General features: G+C 37.8%; 1 protein-coding gene across 1 annotated transcript in view; it reads left to right on the top strand.

Moving 5' to 3' along the window:
• The window catches only part of LOC122816264 (arf-GAP with SH3 domain, ANK repeat and PH domain-containing protein 2-like), a 1,594,524-nt gene that overhangs the window by 1,518,088 nt on the left and 58,204 nt on the right, over positions 1-18,232 (top strand). Inside the window, exon 26 of the mRNA XM_044089001.1 lies at positions 6,618-6,799. Coding sequence (XP_043944936.1) covers positions 6,618-6,799 — 182 coding nt within the window. The remainder of the gene's footprint in view (positions 1-6,617; positions 6,800-18,232) is intronic.

The following is an 18,232-nucleotide window of genomic DNA, read 5'->3' as shown; positions in this document are numbered from 1 at the left end:
AGCAAAATAATAGATTTCTGAATACATTTATGAAATTATTTGGTATGAAGATGTGAGTTCAGAAGTAGGAACCCTGAGTGAATTTATATAATATTCCCCAAGATACAGTAACTGGGTTAGACTTGATAGAAATTATATTTCACAGAAACATGTCCATCTTAATTCAAAACTTTGATACTCATTCAGTAACTATTTCAAATCATGCACCATTAATTACCAAGACAGAAGTGTAAAGTAATGAAGTAAAGATGAGGCATTGGCATTCACCCACCTACCTGTTGAAAAGAGAGGAATTTAAGGAATGCGTAATGGAAATTATCCAGGAGTTATTTGGGAAGATAGAAAGTACTCCAGAAGTTATAGCTTGTGAGTTCGATAAAATGAAAGTGGAGTTTAAAAATGGGGTAGAAAAAAAGAGAGAGAGATCTGGTTAAGAAGTAATAAGGATTATTTAGAGGGTAATCTCACAGAACAAGAAGTGGCACAACTGCTGCAGACTGCTAAAGAGGAAATAAGGGAGTATCTGGATACTGTGCATGAGTTTAGGGGAACTGCTGTTAAGCAACTGTTTTGATAAGTCCTGAGCACAAAAACTTGTAACACAATGACTTGGGTAACAGAAAGTAGAAAGAGTTGCTGCCAGACTTAGGGAGCCTGTAACAAGAAAAATAACCTGAGATCCTGTGGAAGTATTAGATACTGGGCACATTTTATGAAAATTTGTGTAAAGCATAGAAGTGGGGGGAATCAAGAAAAAGTGCAAACTGAAATATTTAAGGAGGACTTAAATATGCCAAGGTTAGAGGTAGATGAGGCTCAACAACGAACAGTTAAGATTGGTGGAGATGAGATTAAAATGGTGATGTTTAAGCAATGTATAGGAAGGTCTCCAAGAATAGATGGTATTCCAGTGGAAAGGTGAAACTTGCAAGTTAGGAGGGAAGGAATTGATAAAGATTTGTAAGATTTTGTTAAACAGTATATTAAAAGTAGGAGAGGCACCAACATCCTGAAAAAAAAGTAGTGGCTGTAATACCTAAAGACTGTAAAGACCCATCTAATAGGAATTAAACCCGCACATAAGGCAGCTGTTTAATCTCAGCCTTACCACAGGATACGTGCCCAAGGAGTGGCGTACGGCAACTGTGGTCCCACTCCACAAAGGTGGCGCCTCTACGGACCCTGGTAATTACCACCCCATAAGCTTAACAAGTCTAGTCTGCAAAGCTATGGAGAGGATCATAATGGAGCTCATAAACAAAGATATAGGGGACTTGCAGACATTGGACCCGACCCAGTTTGGCTTTGTCAAGGGAAGATCATGCCTTTTGAACTTGGTCGACGACTTCGAAATAGTCACCAAGGCCATTGATGAGGGAAAGGCAGTCCATACAGCCTACCTTGACCTTGCAAAGGCTTTCGACACAATACCCCACTCGGGTATTGTAGAAAAACTTACCAGCTTAAATGTAAACCCATATGTCACAAGATGGGTTGCAAACTGGCTTAAGGACAGAACCCACAGGGTTAGAGTTGCTGGCGCTGTGTCAGACTCCAAGCCGGTCACAAGTGGTGTCCCACAGGGCTCGGTCCTTGGCCCCCTATTGTTTGGCATCTACTTCTCAGAAGTACAGGCCAACATGGGAGGACTTTGGCTGACAAAGTTTGCAGATGACTGCAAACTGGGCGCCATAGTGGAAAGTGCATCGGACACTGATATCCTTCAGAAGGGACTCACGGAAACAGATAGCTGGTGCCAGAGCCATGGCCTGAAGTTAAACGCCAAAAATGTATAGTCATACCCTTCGGGAAAAACAAGGTAACCCCAAGCTACCATATAGGTGGCAATCCACTAAGCACAGAAGAGGTTATCAGGGACCTGGGGACCCAGGTTGACAGTGGCCTTTCTTTTGACACTCACATTGCTAAAGTGGTTAGAAAGACCTTCTACATTGCCCACCTGATCATGAAGGGATTCACATCCAGATCTAGTGAGGTCATTGTTCCCCTGTACTCTTCACTTATCAGACCAATGATCGAGTACAATGCCCCATTCGGGATGTATCTCACCCGACATCTGCAGCAATTGGAGAGACCCCAAAAGTTCCTCACCAAAAGGATAAAGGGACTCCAAAATCTGTCATATGCTGCCAGATTGAAGAAACTCCAGCTCTATTCAGTCGCATACCGTCTGCTCAGAGGTGACATGTGCCTGACATACAAGGCCATGTCCAACCCGGAATTAATGGACATGCTCCACCTCAAGAAATCCAAATCCACCAAAACCACTAGAGCAAGCGACTTAAACCTTAGCACGGATATAAATAGGACGTGCTGGAGGGATAGATTTATCACTCAGAGACTCCCTATGCTGTGGAATAAAATCCCGGTCCATGTGAGGCAGAGCACCTCGCTGACTCTGTTCAAGAGAAATCTAGACCTGTGGATGGGAGATCGTAGGTTTACCCCGGGAATCATCTCTGGATCACTGCTGGACAGAGGCACAACAAACTAATGGGCACAGTATTTTTTCATATAAGGGGTGGCGTAAGCCACAATAATTTGGGCTAGGCTTATAAATGCCTTAGGGCAGATAGCCTAGTATAAACCTATGAACCTATGAACCTATAATCCAGCTTAATATAGGCCCATTTCAAGTCTAAACCATGATTATAAAGTGTTTGTCTATAATGGCTAGAATTGATAGATATGGACCAGTCTGGTTTTGTGGCAGGGATGCAAACATTTGACAATATAAATAGAACAATGATGATCCAGAGGGAAGCAGTATGCAAGCAAATGCAGCTGTTTTTGGTGGGTCGTAATGCAGAGACAGCATTCAACAGAGTAAGCTGGGATTTTATGAAAAAGATTCAAGGATATATTTGGTATTATGGTTAAGAAAAGCTGGTTTTATTTGCAGATGATACTATTTTGTACCTGATGGAAGCAGAAAAGGACATCTTAGTGCTGTGGAATGTTCCGAGACATTTACATTTTTTATGATATAAACTTAATGAAGATAAAACCAAGACTAGCTCTAAACTATGTATCCACACTTTAATTTGTTCAGCAGTAGTCATATTTGTGGAGACTTGATAAAATTAAGCATTTAGGAGTATGAATTAAAAAGGATTCCATTGTGGCAGCTAAGGATATGTGGGAAGGACTAAACAAAAGGTAATACAAAAACTGAGAAACTGGAAGCTCATGGATATGGATAGCAAGATGCAGGCAGTAAAAACGGTTTTAGTCCATTTAGTTTTATGTACATTTCAAGCACATTTTTATCATCCAGAGGAGAATTTGTGGATAGCACTCAAGAAAGAGTTGACTGATTTTATTTGGAAGGGGAAGAGGGCAAGGGTCAAGTGGGATAAGATGATTCTGCCAACAGAGTAAGGAGGTCTAGAATTACCTGAATTGAGGAGTTATTTTAGAGCTACACAGTTAAGGCTCTTATACATAACACAAGCAGAAAGCTACAATTCAAAATGGAAAGGGATGATGATGATGCAGGGGTGAAATTCGTAATTCAAGTAATAAAGAAAGAATGGAATTTTGCAGCAGATCCTTATGAAGAATAACAATCATACAGAATATTATATTCATAAAGTAGCAGAAAGTATACAAAGTACAAAACCAACACAGGAATGAAGAAAGGAGATTGTATCGATAGGGATGACTGCAGTTAGGGGTACAGAGACTAGATAAGAGGGAACTGGAATTTACTGGAGGAAGTGGCAAAGGAACCAAAGTATTGAGACCAAATATTTATTTATTTATTTGCATTTGTTTACCGTGATGATCCACTGGCCCAAAAAGTGCCCATTTTCAGTGGAGACCTGGGAGAAAAGCTCCACATACAAAAGAAATTTAAATACAATCACATTTTCTACATACATAGAAAGATAACTTAAAAAAACAGAATATAATCTTATCATAAATTTCTAGCTAAATTAACAAAGGCAATGTATATTATATACAAAATATACAAAGTACAATAATTAGATAATTAAAATAATTAGAAAAGGAAAGCTAGTGTAATGCAAAGAGGCCAAGAAGACATTTGGATTGCAGGATAGTATTTGCATTTCCTGTCAGGGATTGATATCAGAGTATAGACAAAGAAAATGGATCATGGGAATCCTATATGAAAGACCTGCACTGGTTGAGTTTTTAATTGAATTTGAATTTTCTGCTGTTAAAGGGATAATTAGAACAGCGTATAAAATATTGCACGATAACTCTAGGAATCAATCTGAAGAGATCAGAAAATATTTTGATTTCCTTTTTCTAGTAATTGCTTTTTTGTCAGTCACTAGAATTAAACAAGGCCTTGCTTTGTCTAGGCAATTCAGATACTGTACCGCAGCTCAAAAAATAATTTCCTTAGTTACACTCATTTGTTCACCCAGTATTCGTGACAGGGTACTCTGTAGGGAATTTTTAAAATCTGACAACTGATTGCACTCCCAAAACATATGTTCCCAGTTGTCTCTTTCTTCCCTATCATGCCTCCAATTTTTGACAGCTACCTGAGGAAAATTTTTTTGGAGTTTGCTTGGGGGTATAAAAGTGCAAACATTTCTAGGCAGAATCCTAAATCCTGTAGACTTTGTTGCATATTTGGGAGCCAGACAAATGTCCTTCCAGTGTGTCTTTGTGAATCGCTTATCCAGTCTCTGTTCCCTCCCTGGTAGTGTTACTGAACCTGTTTCAGGTTTTAGAAGCTGTTTTAACCCTATAGTTAGACAAATGCCAAGTTATATAAAGGACTCTCGAGATTTTTGTCTCCCTTAGTATATATTTACAGGGCATGAACGTGTATTGTTCACTTTAGATATCAAATCACTATACACTAGTATTCCTTCAAGTGAAGGGGTTTCTTACAGTGTATTTGTCCCACAGTACAAGTTTATCTAATGTGTAACAGCAAACACCAGCAGAGTAAAACAGTGCCAGGAGTTATAAAAAAAAACATTTATTCGCTCATAAAATTAAAAAGGTAAGCACTTTCACATCTGCTTCATCAGACCTCCTACAGAAAATGTATATAATGTCATTATATATATATTTTAATCACACTCAGCAGTTATCACTTTCTGATAACTGCTGAGTATTATTAAAATGTATATAATGTCATTATATAATTTCTTATTTATATACATTTCTTATATGTATTATATGCATATTGTTGCATTATTTTATATTACTTTTTGTAGTACTTGCTCCAAACAGATCAATGTTGGATCAGTACTGAAAGTGTATTGACGTATTTTTCAGGAATGTTTGAGTGATTTTATTTCCTACACAGGTTGTTTTATTAGTTTAATTGTTTTTATTATGCATATGCTATATCTATGCTTGGTTTAATATAATGCTTCAAGTGATTGGTTCAACCTGTTTGCCTCACTTTGATTGATGTTTGCATATATATAAGCATGCTAGTTCATTTATTTTCTGTAGAAGATCTGATGAAGCAGATGTGAAAGCACTTACCTTTTTAATTTTATGAGCGAATAAATTTTTTTTTTATAACTCCTGGCACTGTTTTATTCTGCTGGTGTTTGCCGTTACAAATTTTTGTTTTTATTTCCAGCGGTTTATTTATCTCAATGAGTGTATTTCTTTTTTATTCTCTGCAAGTTTGTCTAATGTTGAAACCGACGCCTTTTGTTTGCTGATACAATTTTTTTTTCTCATACTATTTCTATGTATTGGTACCATCAGCAATCAGCAACTTTAGGGAGTGGGTGAGTGAGCTGCTGTTGCATCTAATTTGCTAATTTGGTGCTAGGATGCTGGGATACCAAATATTCTTCCTAAGATTACATAGTCACTAGGTCTCAAATTGTAGATAGTTGGGAGGGTTGTGCTCTCCTCAGGGATCAGACTGACTCTACAGCCTAGAAAGATCTGAAGATGGTGCTGATGGGTTTTTTTTTTACCGTGATGTCCAGACATCAGTCATCAAATATCCAGCAGCTGGAGTTGATGCAAAGCTTATGGGAATTAGGCCAGTTGTGAGTGTCTGCATGGCAGGAAGACCCCAAGAATCAGTACTGCAACACTGATCTACAGTTATGGTAAGTGGCACACAACTGTACTTTTTTGCCATTCCTTATTTCACCACTGCTTTTCTCATTAGAGCAGTGATCTACACTGCTTTCATATCCTATATTCCACAGTGTGTTTATTTTATCATTTTTTCACTCATTTGCTTATTTTGTGTACATACAGACGTTTCAGACTTTTCTTAAGACAAAACCCAGACCACAAAGGCAGTGACCATTGCTAAGGCTATATGCAAGGACAAGTTAGAACAACCATTCGGCTGTAGCAGCATGTCTTTCACAGTGCTAAGGTGGTAATAGATTATTTCTTCAAGTTTTTTCTGGAATTCAATTTCATACAACAGACGGCCATTTCCCATTCCTACTGCATATGTGTGTATAGCACTGACAAATGTAGGCAAACAGGTAATTTTACTCGTGGTGTCGGTGTCTTTATACCTTAATTGAGTTCTGAATCCCTTTTTGCTTAATATTTTTCACTGTTAAGGACATGTATTGTTAGGATTTTAATGCTTATTTGTTTGGTATTCCTTTTACCAGCCTTTCATATTAAGACAGAAGCATCACAAGGTACAGCAAATAGGTCATATCAGCCAGTTCAAACCAGTGGTGGAAGGACGCCAAACCTTAATTCACCATCCAGTCCGTCTGTGCCAGAGTCAACTCTTTTAACACCAACATCTCAAGGAAACCCTTTGCCACTGCCCAGAAAGATGAGCATGGTATGGTAGCATTTATTTTATGCTTTACTCCTCTGCATTGTATTTTTCATGTTTGGCATGATGAACTAAATACATGGCAGCTTTTATTTTGCATTTTGCATTGTGCTTGGTAACAGAATCACACTGAGTAGTGAACTTCAGTACGTGACAGATACCCAAAGTGAAAATTTGTAGTTGAGAAGGCAATGAAAACAGGAGAAAGAAAAATAAGTGCTTAATTTTTCAGGTACATTTGCAAATGTAGGATGGCTAGATATTAGAGTCGATGAGGTATGTGCTTTAGATGAATGAGAAAGGCCTCTGGAGTACTAGAAAGCAGAGGGAGAGATGTAGTGGAAGACAGGAAAATGTATATGGTGTGTACACCTTGCATTATCAGTGCACAAGTGGGTAGGGTGGAGTCTGGGGGGAAAGATGCAGGGCAAGGAGGCATGGGCTGTAGCTGGTTTGGGCAATATGTAAGACTCACTGTAAAAGACAGTATTTCATGGCTTGATAGCAACCAGAAATGCACTGCCATCAGGAATTTTGGCATTTCAGGTCAGTATATAGTTTCAAGGTGTTATCTAATACATTTCTCAAATATGAGCTTCTGGGAGATTCTTCTTTGCCCTTAGAGGTGGCAGTTCAGACTTAGAGTGTTAGTTGTGGGTGTGCACGAGATAAAAGCCACCTACAAATTAACAGTTTGTTTCTTTTGAGTTTGAGTTTCTTGAGCACTGCTTCAGCTGGTAAGTTATGATAAAATGGTATTAAGAAGATGGTGCCTCGTGGAATCCACTTGTAATCCTTCTAGGCTCTTAGAGATAGATGGCTATGGAAAGAAGGAAAGGATAGGGTATGGGGACTATTTACAGTACTTGGATGGATTCACTAGAGCTTGCGTCTGCAAGGCATATCTAAGCTGTGCTGAACATTTACAGTACTGGCTGTGAAAATGACTTTGTTATGAAGCTTTCAAATTGTATATTGTACATCTCATAAGGGTGCTACAAATGTTTGTCAGACTAACATGATGGCTGTAACCCTGTGCATTGCTAAATAGCTTCATTTATATAACAGTAAACAGCAAAACTTGTTCTAAGCAAACACAACTCCAGACACAGTTTGACATCTTCCTTCTTGCATTCTTGCCTTTTTATGTTTCTATCTTTTTTTTTTTTTTTTTTTATTACAATAATGAAATATGTTCTGGGGAATGCAGTGATGCATGTAAAATAATACAGCTATGTGACTATAATCTTTTTGTATCTTCTATCGTTATTGTAATACTGAAACTATATAGACTATCACAAAGTTTCGCAATTTGACTTATTTGCATTTCTGCTGTGTCTATAAAACACGCTCACACTGTATTTCCATTTGTATTTGTACAAGCATTGCTGCTGAATGGCTCATGACTGGAAAGGCTTTTTGGATGAGATGACCTGTGCAGTTAATCAACTTTAAGTAATTAACAGAAAAAGGATTCCAAAGCATAGTGGTTAAAACTGCCATGCCCATGATAAAAGGGAGTCGTTCAACATTTCATTGTTAAACATTTGTTGAATAGTAGTTGATTCATTATAAAGACAGATGGTGAAGACAACTTCTCGGAAATACCACCTAGATTGTTGTTGGCACTTAACCTTTCAGCAGTGGTTCACACATTTATTTCAATACACTTGAACTCCCTATATATATCCCTCATATAGTATATTTGTGAGGATTTTTATTTTATTCTATTATATATATCTTCATTTTTATTTTTATTTATTTTGTTCATTAACATGGTATGTATGTATATATGTAATTGATTGTCTATTAGTATTTTTAATTTTTACTATTGAGTAGGAAATCAGGCTAGCATTATAATTTAATTCATCAATAGAATATGGATTTTATTATTTTTCTATGACTGTGAACAAGTTCTCTATATGATGTGAAAATACCACACAAACTGAAAGATTTAGTAACCCGGAAGTCACAATGGGTTAATAAGTTTTCTGATGATTTTATTGATTAACTGTGTTAATTAACTAAATTGTGATGTAATGGGTGTATATATACATCTTGAAATCAGTTGGCTTTAAAATCTGATGAAGCGTGCCTGGTAGCACATGAAAGCGCTCATTTTATACTTAGAATAAATTCTGTGCATGTTTTACATTTATTTTGTGGTGGTCTTCTCCTGCTGTTTTTGGATACTTGGAGTTTTATTTCTGGAAGTGGAGCTTTGGACGGCAGCAGTACTTTTGTTATTCATTTCTACGCTCTTACCTGGTAACTGAAGCCCTCACACAATGGATATACCTGCTGTAGAGCTTGATTGTAATCCTGAAGGGGTCAGTCTCAACCAAAAATGGAATGATATTTTTGAACAACGAAGCAATCCCCTTTTGAACCTGGAACTGCACCATTCTTTTCCATCTTCATACACAGGTACTGTTGAAAATCTTAATGATTTTAACAACAGTCTCAGGAAACTTGAAAATTATCTTTATAAGTTGCAAAGACTTGTTTGGCAGAGGAGACATATGGAGGCTGGTCTACACTTCTATATAGTCCCCCAAAGCATGCGGGTGCTCTGCATGCCGACACATGGAGATAGCCATCCGGAACTGCTGAAAAAATGGCAGCAGTTAAATTTAGACTTAAGTAATAGCTACATGAAACTCCTTATGGACTATTTTTCACCTATTGAATCTGATTTGACTGTAAGAGTAGAGGCTTTGAATAAAGATCTACGTACACAATATAAAGGTGAAGTCTTTGAGAGAAAAATTGATAATATGTATGCCCAGGTCACAATGTATAGCGACAAGCTACAACAGGTGAAATATAGAAAATTACAACGTGACTATAGAGATTTTACATCTAGACATGTGTTTGTTTGGCCAAGGAACCATCAACATAATGCCATGGAAAGTCATTCTACACAATCGATACAGACCTCATAGGACATTCATAGAAACGAACATTTGACCATGACTACTGCTTCTTTAAATGATAATCAGACTCATCGCAATGATATTGTGAATGTATTGGGCGTAGCGATGAAGTCATCAAGCGAAGGTCTTGAATCCAGCACTTCCCAAGCGATAGCTACTCCACCGCCGAATCAGCAGGCCCTAACCACTGTAAGAGACTCTAATATAATGGGGGCTAGATCTAAAATTCCAGGCAGGAGCTTGGAACATTTTTTACCTTTCCCTATACAGTACCGGGGAACACTGAAAACCATGTCAAACAGTCGGGGACGGAGAAAACTAAAGTTCTCAGGAGAAAACACAGAGGTAAGACGACGGACCAGGAACTAAATCAGCTTGTATTCAATTTTTCAAGTTATGAATTAAATCAAACTGACTATTCATTGCTAAACAAGGGACTTTCTTTTATCCCTTCGCAAGGCAGCAGTCTTAGTGAATTATTGACTGATTTAAGACTCTTTGGACGTACTATTTCATTGAGATTGTTGTTTGGTGCTAATCATCAGTTAGGAACACAGCCTGTTAACAGATTTAAACGCAAAAGTACTTTCTCACCTAATCTGCATGCTAATGTGGAATGTTTTATACGAATGTGCGAGAAAGATTTTTACTCGTATTTTTTGCAGTCAACACGCAAATGTTTGTATTTTAATTTAAATAAGGGAGAACGACAGTCCTTGTTATATATGTCTCATAATTCTGAATTGACTATAAAACCTGCTGACAAGGGAGGGGGTGTAGTGCTGTTAGACACTTGTGCATATAAAGTTGCTATGTTAGAGATGCTTAAGGATACCAACACTTATGTTGAGATAAGCCAAGATACTTTTGCAAGAATAGTAAGGAAAGTGTATGATGATCTGTATGATCTGCTATGTGTAGACAGATCATCCAAGAACCTTATAATTATTTTATGGTTGATTTTCCATTGATTCCCTATATAAAAGGCCTACCAAAGGTACATAAGAATGTTACACCCCCCCATGCGACCGATTGTAGCCGGGGAGGGATGGGTGACAGAGAATATCTCTAATTATTTAGAAACATTATTAGGACCTTTGACTAGGAGTATCCCTACCATCTTGAAGGATACATACCAGTTGATAGAAGAGCTAGCTAGTTTAACAGCACAACGAGCATTCCCTTCTCCCTGTATACTGGCCACCTTGGATGTCAGGAATTTATTTACCTCAATCCCAAATGATTATGGGGTTGAAGCTGTTAGAGACATATTGAATACAACAGAGGGTTTCAGCAATGAATTGCAGTTGCTTATATGTACCTTATTAGATACAGTACCCTCCAATAATGTGTTTGTTTCAGGAAAGCACTGTATATACAGAAATGGGGTGTCGCTATGGGCACCCCATGTGCAAATTCTTATGCAAACTTAGTGATGCATTATTGGGAGAAGACTTTTCTATATAACAGTGCATTCTATCCACACATGCTTTTCTATAGATGATTTGTGGATGACATACTTATTGTCTGGAATGACAGCTTGGAGATGTTAGAGTTTTGTAAACTATTTACAGACAACTACTGATTTGTTTAAGTTTTACCATGGAGTCATCTTATCAAAAAATTGATTTCTTGGATATAACTATTTCCAAAGACCAATTGGGTCAGGTCTCAACCTCCCTCTTTAGAAAGCCATGTTGGAAGAATGCACTGTTACACTATAGTAGTATGCACCCCCCGGTTTGTATTTTCAAATCTAGTAAGAAGCCAGTATACAAGGATTACCAATATCTGTCAGAGTGATCTGGATATGCATGAACAACTCGATATTATGGAAAGGTTATTTCAGGAGAGAGGCTATACTGATACCTTGACAAGGGCAATGAAGAGGTCGGTCCTAAATCTGTCAGATTATAATGGGACTAGACATCATATTGTCCCCAGTAGATCTAGGAAAGTTTGTAGTGATTATAGAGAGAGTTCTGATTGTGTTAAGATAGCTTTCATAACCAGATACACAAATGATAATAAGAGAGTAGTTGATGTTATAAAAAAGAACTGGGATGTCCTGATTGTAGACCCTTTTATCTCTAGATTGGTAGGAGAAACACCAAGTTTTAGGTATAGGAATAGCAAGAATCTTAAAAGATTGCTCTGTGTAGAGAGAATACACACAGAAAAGAAGGGACACACAGGGAGTTACCACGGGTTGGTACTTTCCCATGCAACAAATGCAATATGTGCAGATATATTGTTGATGGACAGCATTTTTTCCACCCTTCTCTAGAGTATACATTTACACCCAAATTTCATGCAACTTGTAATAGCAAGAATCTCGTCTACCTGGCTATGTGCACGAAATGCACAGCGTTTTATGTAGGTATGACATCCAGAAAGTTAAAAGATAGGATGTATAACCATATATATGATATTAGGAAAATTAACCAATTTTTAATGCATTAGCTAAGCATATCGTAGTTCATACAGACCATGCTTTTAAGTTTAGAGTTTTGCAAATGGTTGTTGATAATAAGCGGGGTGGTGATAGGATGAATCATTTGGAGTTGGTGGAATTATGCTGGATTTTTAGATTGAGAGCGCATTTAGAACCAGGTCTCAATCAATCTGTCAGCATTAAGTCTGTGTTGGCTGCACGTAGATAGATGGATGATGGACAGTGGTATTTTAACTAACTTACTATGTCATTTTGTATATAACATCACACTCGTATAGCATATTTGTGAGGATTTTTATTTTATTCTATTTTATTCTATTATATATATCTTCATTTTTATTTTTATTTATTTTGTTCATTAACATGGTATGTATGTATATATGTAATTGATTGTCTATTAGTATTTTTAATTTTTACTATTGAGTAGGAAATCAGGCTAGCGTTATAATTTAATTCATCAATAGAATATGGATTTTATTATTTTTCTATGACTGTGAACAAGTTCTCTATATGATGTGAAAATACCACACAAACTGAAGGATTTAGTAACCAGGAAGTCACAATGGGTTAATAAGTTTTCTGATGATTTTATTGATAAATTGAATGTGTTCATTAACTAAATTGTGATGTAATGGGTGTATATATACATCTTGAAATCAGTTGGCTTTAAAATCTGATGAAGCGTGCCTGGTAGCAAGTGAAAGCGCTCATTTTATACTTGGAATAAATTGTGTGCATGTTTTACATTTATTTTGTGGTGGTCTTCTCCTGCTGTTTTTGGATACTTGGAGTTTTATTTCTGGAAGTGGAGCTTTGGATGGCAGCAGTACTTTTGTTATTCATTTCTTTCAAATTGTATATTGTACATCTCATAAGGGTGCTACAAATGTTTGTCAGACTAACATGATGGCTGTAACCCTGTGCATTGCTAAATAGCTTCATTTATATAACAGTAAACAGCAAAACTTGTTCTAAGCAAACACAACTCCAGACACAGTTTGACAACTTGCTTCTTGCATTCTTACCTTTTTATGTTTCTATCTTTTTTTTTTTTTATTACAGTAAATGAAATATGTTCTGGGGAATGCAGTGATGCATGTAAAATAACACAGCTATATGACTATAATCTTGTTATATCTTCTATCATTATTGTAATACTGAAACTATATAGACTCTCACAAAGTTTCGCAATTTGACTTATTTGCATTTCTGCTGTGTCTATAAAACACGCTCACACTGTATTTCCATTTGTATTTGTACAAGCATTGCTGCTGAATGGCTCATGACTGGAAAGGCTTTTTGGATGAGATGACCTGTGCAGTTAATCAACTTTAAGTAATTAACAGAAAAGGGATTCCAAAGCATAGTGGTTAAAACTGCCATGCCCATGATAAAAGGAAGTCGTTCAACATTTCATTGTTAAACATTTGTTGAATAGTCGTTCATTCATTATAAAGACAGATGGTGAAGACCTTCTCGGAAATACCACCTAGATTAAGTACTTGTTGGCACTTATTCAGCAGTGGTTCACACATTTATTTCGATACACTTGAACTCCCTTAATGCCTTCTAACTAGAACTTCTGCTGCAGAGCTTGGAGTCAGCCTTTTAGTAGGTGCTTCCCATTTTGATCACAGCAAACCTGTAGTATGGAGTTTTCAGTGGGTTATGGTGGTCTCGTGGGTGAAGTCAATGTTTTAGTGCTGACCTACTTGGTCCTACGTGATAAAGGTCCCATTTATCTTGGAGACGATGGTTCTCTACCTCTTTCCATTTCACTGTGTAGACCCTACCTATGACCTAGTTACGATTCCCTGCATTCAGCAGTTGTACTTCTGTAGTAGGTAAAGTTTTTTCCTGAAGAGTTAATTGCAGATTCAGAAGAGACATTTGTTTTACAGTGCTTGCTTTGCTTCAGTGCTAAACTCTTCAACCTTGCTTTATTGTGGGCTTCAAAAGGTTAACGTTTAGCTTTTGTGAAGTAAAGCATGCTTTCATTTAAATTAAACAGAATACATATTTCTGACCATAAGTACCTTCCCTCCCTCTCCTAACCCTACAGAATGCCCCCCTCTGGTTTATTAAGATAACTCTGGAGGTTCCTCTGCGTGGGCTGCCATCTTGCAGGGATCTGCCACCAGGTGGCTAATGCTCTGCTTCCTATCACACCCCTGCAGCTGGCAGGCCTGTTTCAAAACTATCTCAAAATGTTACTATTTTTTATCCTTTTTGTTTTATATAGTAGCATGCGGTAGGAAGGATAAGGGTGCTCTTATTGTCTTAGATTTTCAGTTCTCTGGTTCTCCATTATCTTCATTTTTCTTTGTTGGTCTGTTAACAATAAAAGGAAGACTATGAAAAAGTTTTTTTGAAAAGTGTGAATTTGTAGGATTTACATTGTACCACTCCTAAATTCTGCAACTTGACATTCCTGTTGAGACATCTTTCTTATGGTATATTTTAGCATTCTTTCCTCCCAGTCACCTAATGGCAATGGTTTACTTTCACTGGAATAATCAACTTTATTCTTTAGGGTTCTTTTCTGGTTTCTACTGTTTTGGTACTTGATCTTTTCAGGTCTAACACTGTATCCCAAACTGCCCAGCCCCATTTTACCAACCATACTCTCTGACTGCCTTATTTCACTGCTACAAAGGAATGCGCAGCAGATAATCTTTTAAAGTAGTTTAGCAGGGTGACTATATCCCTGCTCCTCCATGTGGGGGACTCTGCCACCATGCCATTGATCTTTAAATTTACTCTTCGGAGGTTGCATCAACACAAAGAAAATGGAAATGCATTTATTTTCTCTCTCCGTTGTTGCAAACTCAGATATAGTTTGTTCAGAGCTCAAGGTTGTGGAGGCAAAGCCCCGCCTTCCACAAGTGTGCTCTGGGATACACCCCTCCTGCATAATATACCTGTTGTGCAGTAGTACTTGTTGAACTTTGTCAGTAAGATGGCTGGTGATTTACTGAGCAAAGTAAGATGTCTGTCACTAATTTGAAGTAGATATAACATTTTCCAGTTATTTTCAGTCCGTTTCCACTGACTTCCTTTAGTGAAAACATAATCTGGAACAGTACATATGGGGACTGTAATTCTACATTTGGTACTGCAAATAGATTTTGGGGATTACCTCACATGGTACACACCTGTAATGTCCGACTAGACAGCGTAATACAGCTTGATGTAATTTATTGTTTCCTGCAGCTCTAGTTTCACGTACGGAACACACAGTACAGTCATTCTTCAATCAGGTGACTAATCAAGCTCTTGATGTCCCTACTAAATCAGATAACCTACTTCAGCATTTCTCCTTCCAACCAGTTCCCACAGATACCATCAAAAAATGCTTTAAAAATTAAAGCCTACTTCAACTGTCCCTGATAGTCTATCTGGCGAATATCTTAAAATAGCAGTGGAGACTGTTGCCTGTCCAGTGTCAGTTCTGACAAATTAATCCATATCTGAAAATAAAGTTACCTCACTATGGAAAGAAAATCACTCCTCATTCTACTGCTCAAGGGTGGAATTAGTAATGGTGGACTCAGTACATATCTTTCAGACTATAGACCAATTGCCATTTTATATTCACTATAAAAAATATTAGAAAATGTATCCGTATGCAAGTTAACAATAATGTAATAGGTAACCAACTTCTGCCTTCAACCCAGCACGGCTTTTGTCCTCATCAGAACACTACTGCATTGCTGGATTTTGCAAATACTGTCAACACCAATAGAAATGCTAGAAGCCTAGTGTCCACCGTCTTCCTAGACTTATCAAAAGCCTTTAATACCATCTGCCTCCAGAGAGTTTTACATAAACCGTCACCTGTGGAGCTCACCACCTCTTCACCGCAGTGGTTCCATAGCTACCTCTTGCACCGAACACAAGCAGTGAAATGAAAAAATGATTTTTGCTCCTTCTTGCCAGTAACTCTTGGTGTTATTTACGGATCTCTACCAGGCCCTGTACTTTTCAACATATTCATCAGTGATGCCTACACTGCTACGCAACCCCCCCCCCCAAAATGCTACCCTAGTTCAATATGATGATAACTCAACCATAATCTGCTCTGCTGTATCTCTGTAAACTCCAAGACCTCATCTTGTCGATTGAAACATGGTTTAATTTGATAACTACTACTAAACTCTTAAAAAAATGAAATTACTGCTCTTTGCTGTAAAACAAAGCTGTACGAAAACAAAACTTTTCACTGTTATCACTGTAAATACCATGATAGCACAAGTGAATCTCAGAAAGTTACTGGGTGTCCACTTGAAATTCGACCACCGTGTGTCCCACTGGGTTAAAATAAAAGTCAAGAACAACTAAGTACATTATACAGAGTAAAACCTAACTCGCTGACGTAGCCAGAAGACCTTTACATACTTACTGTTCTCATCTAATCTGCACCAGTCTTCACTACCCTTCGTGTACTGCAACCGTCCGGACGTAAACATAAAATAGCCATATTTACAGTAAATAATAGAGCACACCACTGCTTAGCCCTCAGAGAATTAAACTGGTTAGAAGTACCATATCATCTAGCTCTTTCTTCGTTAATTATAATACCCAGATTTACTAGAAGCCAGAAAATTGCAATGCCCTTAGCTTAATACAACACTACTTCCCAAATAGAAATTTACACTCTAGAAAAAAATTACTAATTAATATAACCACATCATCTAATACTACAGGTAAGACTCTATGTTCAAATAATGTTGCTTTTGTGTTGGTACATGAATAAACGAGTCTTCGTGGGTTGTGTTTAAGCAGCTTTATTCTCTACAAACACATCACTGTAAAGGCTTATTGACTATGACTAAGTAACTTGTACACTAACTGTTGTGATCATACATGCTCTCACTCACTGGCTGCTTGTACAAAATGGCACTAAGGATTGCATGTGTCTGGAATTTGTATGTGCACGCAGAGCCTTGCATGCTTCTTAAAGACATAGCACACACACACTACACTCTGATCTACATCCTCCCTATTTGAGAACTAGATCATGCAATATATCAAGGGATTATTTAGCATGCAGAAATCACAGATAATCTAAAGACATGCATTATACAATAGTAAGTATACACACACACACACACACACACACACACACACACACATATATATATGTGTGTGTGTGTACATATATATATATATATATATATATATATATATGTGTGTGTGTGTGTATATATATATATATATATATATGTACATATTCCTTCTTTCGGCTGCTCCCATTAGGGGTCACCACAGCGGATCATCTGTTTCCATTTCTTCCTGTCCTCTGCATCTTGCTCTGTCACACCAGCCACCTGCATGTCCTCTCTCACCACATCCATAAACCTTATCTTAGGCCTTCCTCTTTTCCTGTTACCTGGCAGCTTCATCCTTAGCATCTTTTTCCCAATATACTCTGCATCCCTCCTCAGCACATGTCCAAACCAACGTAATCTTGCCAGTCTGGCTTTGTCTCCAAACCTTCCAACCTGGGCTGACCCTCTAATATACTTATTCCTAATCCTGTCCACCCTCATCACACCCAATGCAAATCTTAATATCTTTTACTCTGCCACGTCCAGCTCTGACTCCTGCCTTTTTGTCAATGCCACTGTCTCCAACCCATATAACATAGCTGGTCTCACTACCCACTTGTAGACCTTCCCTTTCACTCTTACTGATACTTGTCTGTCACAAATCAATCCTGACACTTTTCTCCACCCACTCCATCCTGCCTGTACTCTCTCCTTCATCTCTCTTCCACACTCACCATTACTCTGAACTGTTGATCCCAAGTATTTAAACTCATCCATCTTTGCCAACTCTACTCCCTGCATCCTCACCATTCCTCTATCCTCCCTGTCATTCACACACATATATTCTGTCTTAGTCCTACTGACCTTCATTGCTTAGAGCTGATCCTTGATGTAATCCCACCTCCATCTTAAACTCATCCATCACTCCCACCGCAGACCTCTGACCGCTGTCACACTACCCACATACATATCCTGTACCACTCTTATATACTTCTGT

The sequence above is a fragment of the Protopterus annectens genome, chromosome 12.part0, assembly GCF_019279795.1.
Source record: "Protopterus annectens isolate FY-2018-M chromosome 12.part0, PAN1.0, whole genome shotgun sequence".
In the NCBI taxonomy this organism is placed as follows: domain Eukaryota; kingdom Metazoa; phylum Chordata; order Ceratodontiformes; family Protopteridae; genus Protopterus; species Protopterus annectens.
The sequence above is the reverse complement of the archived record's forward strand: the minus strand, read 5'-3'. Positions and strand labels throughout refer to the sequence as shown.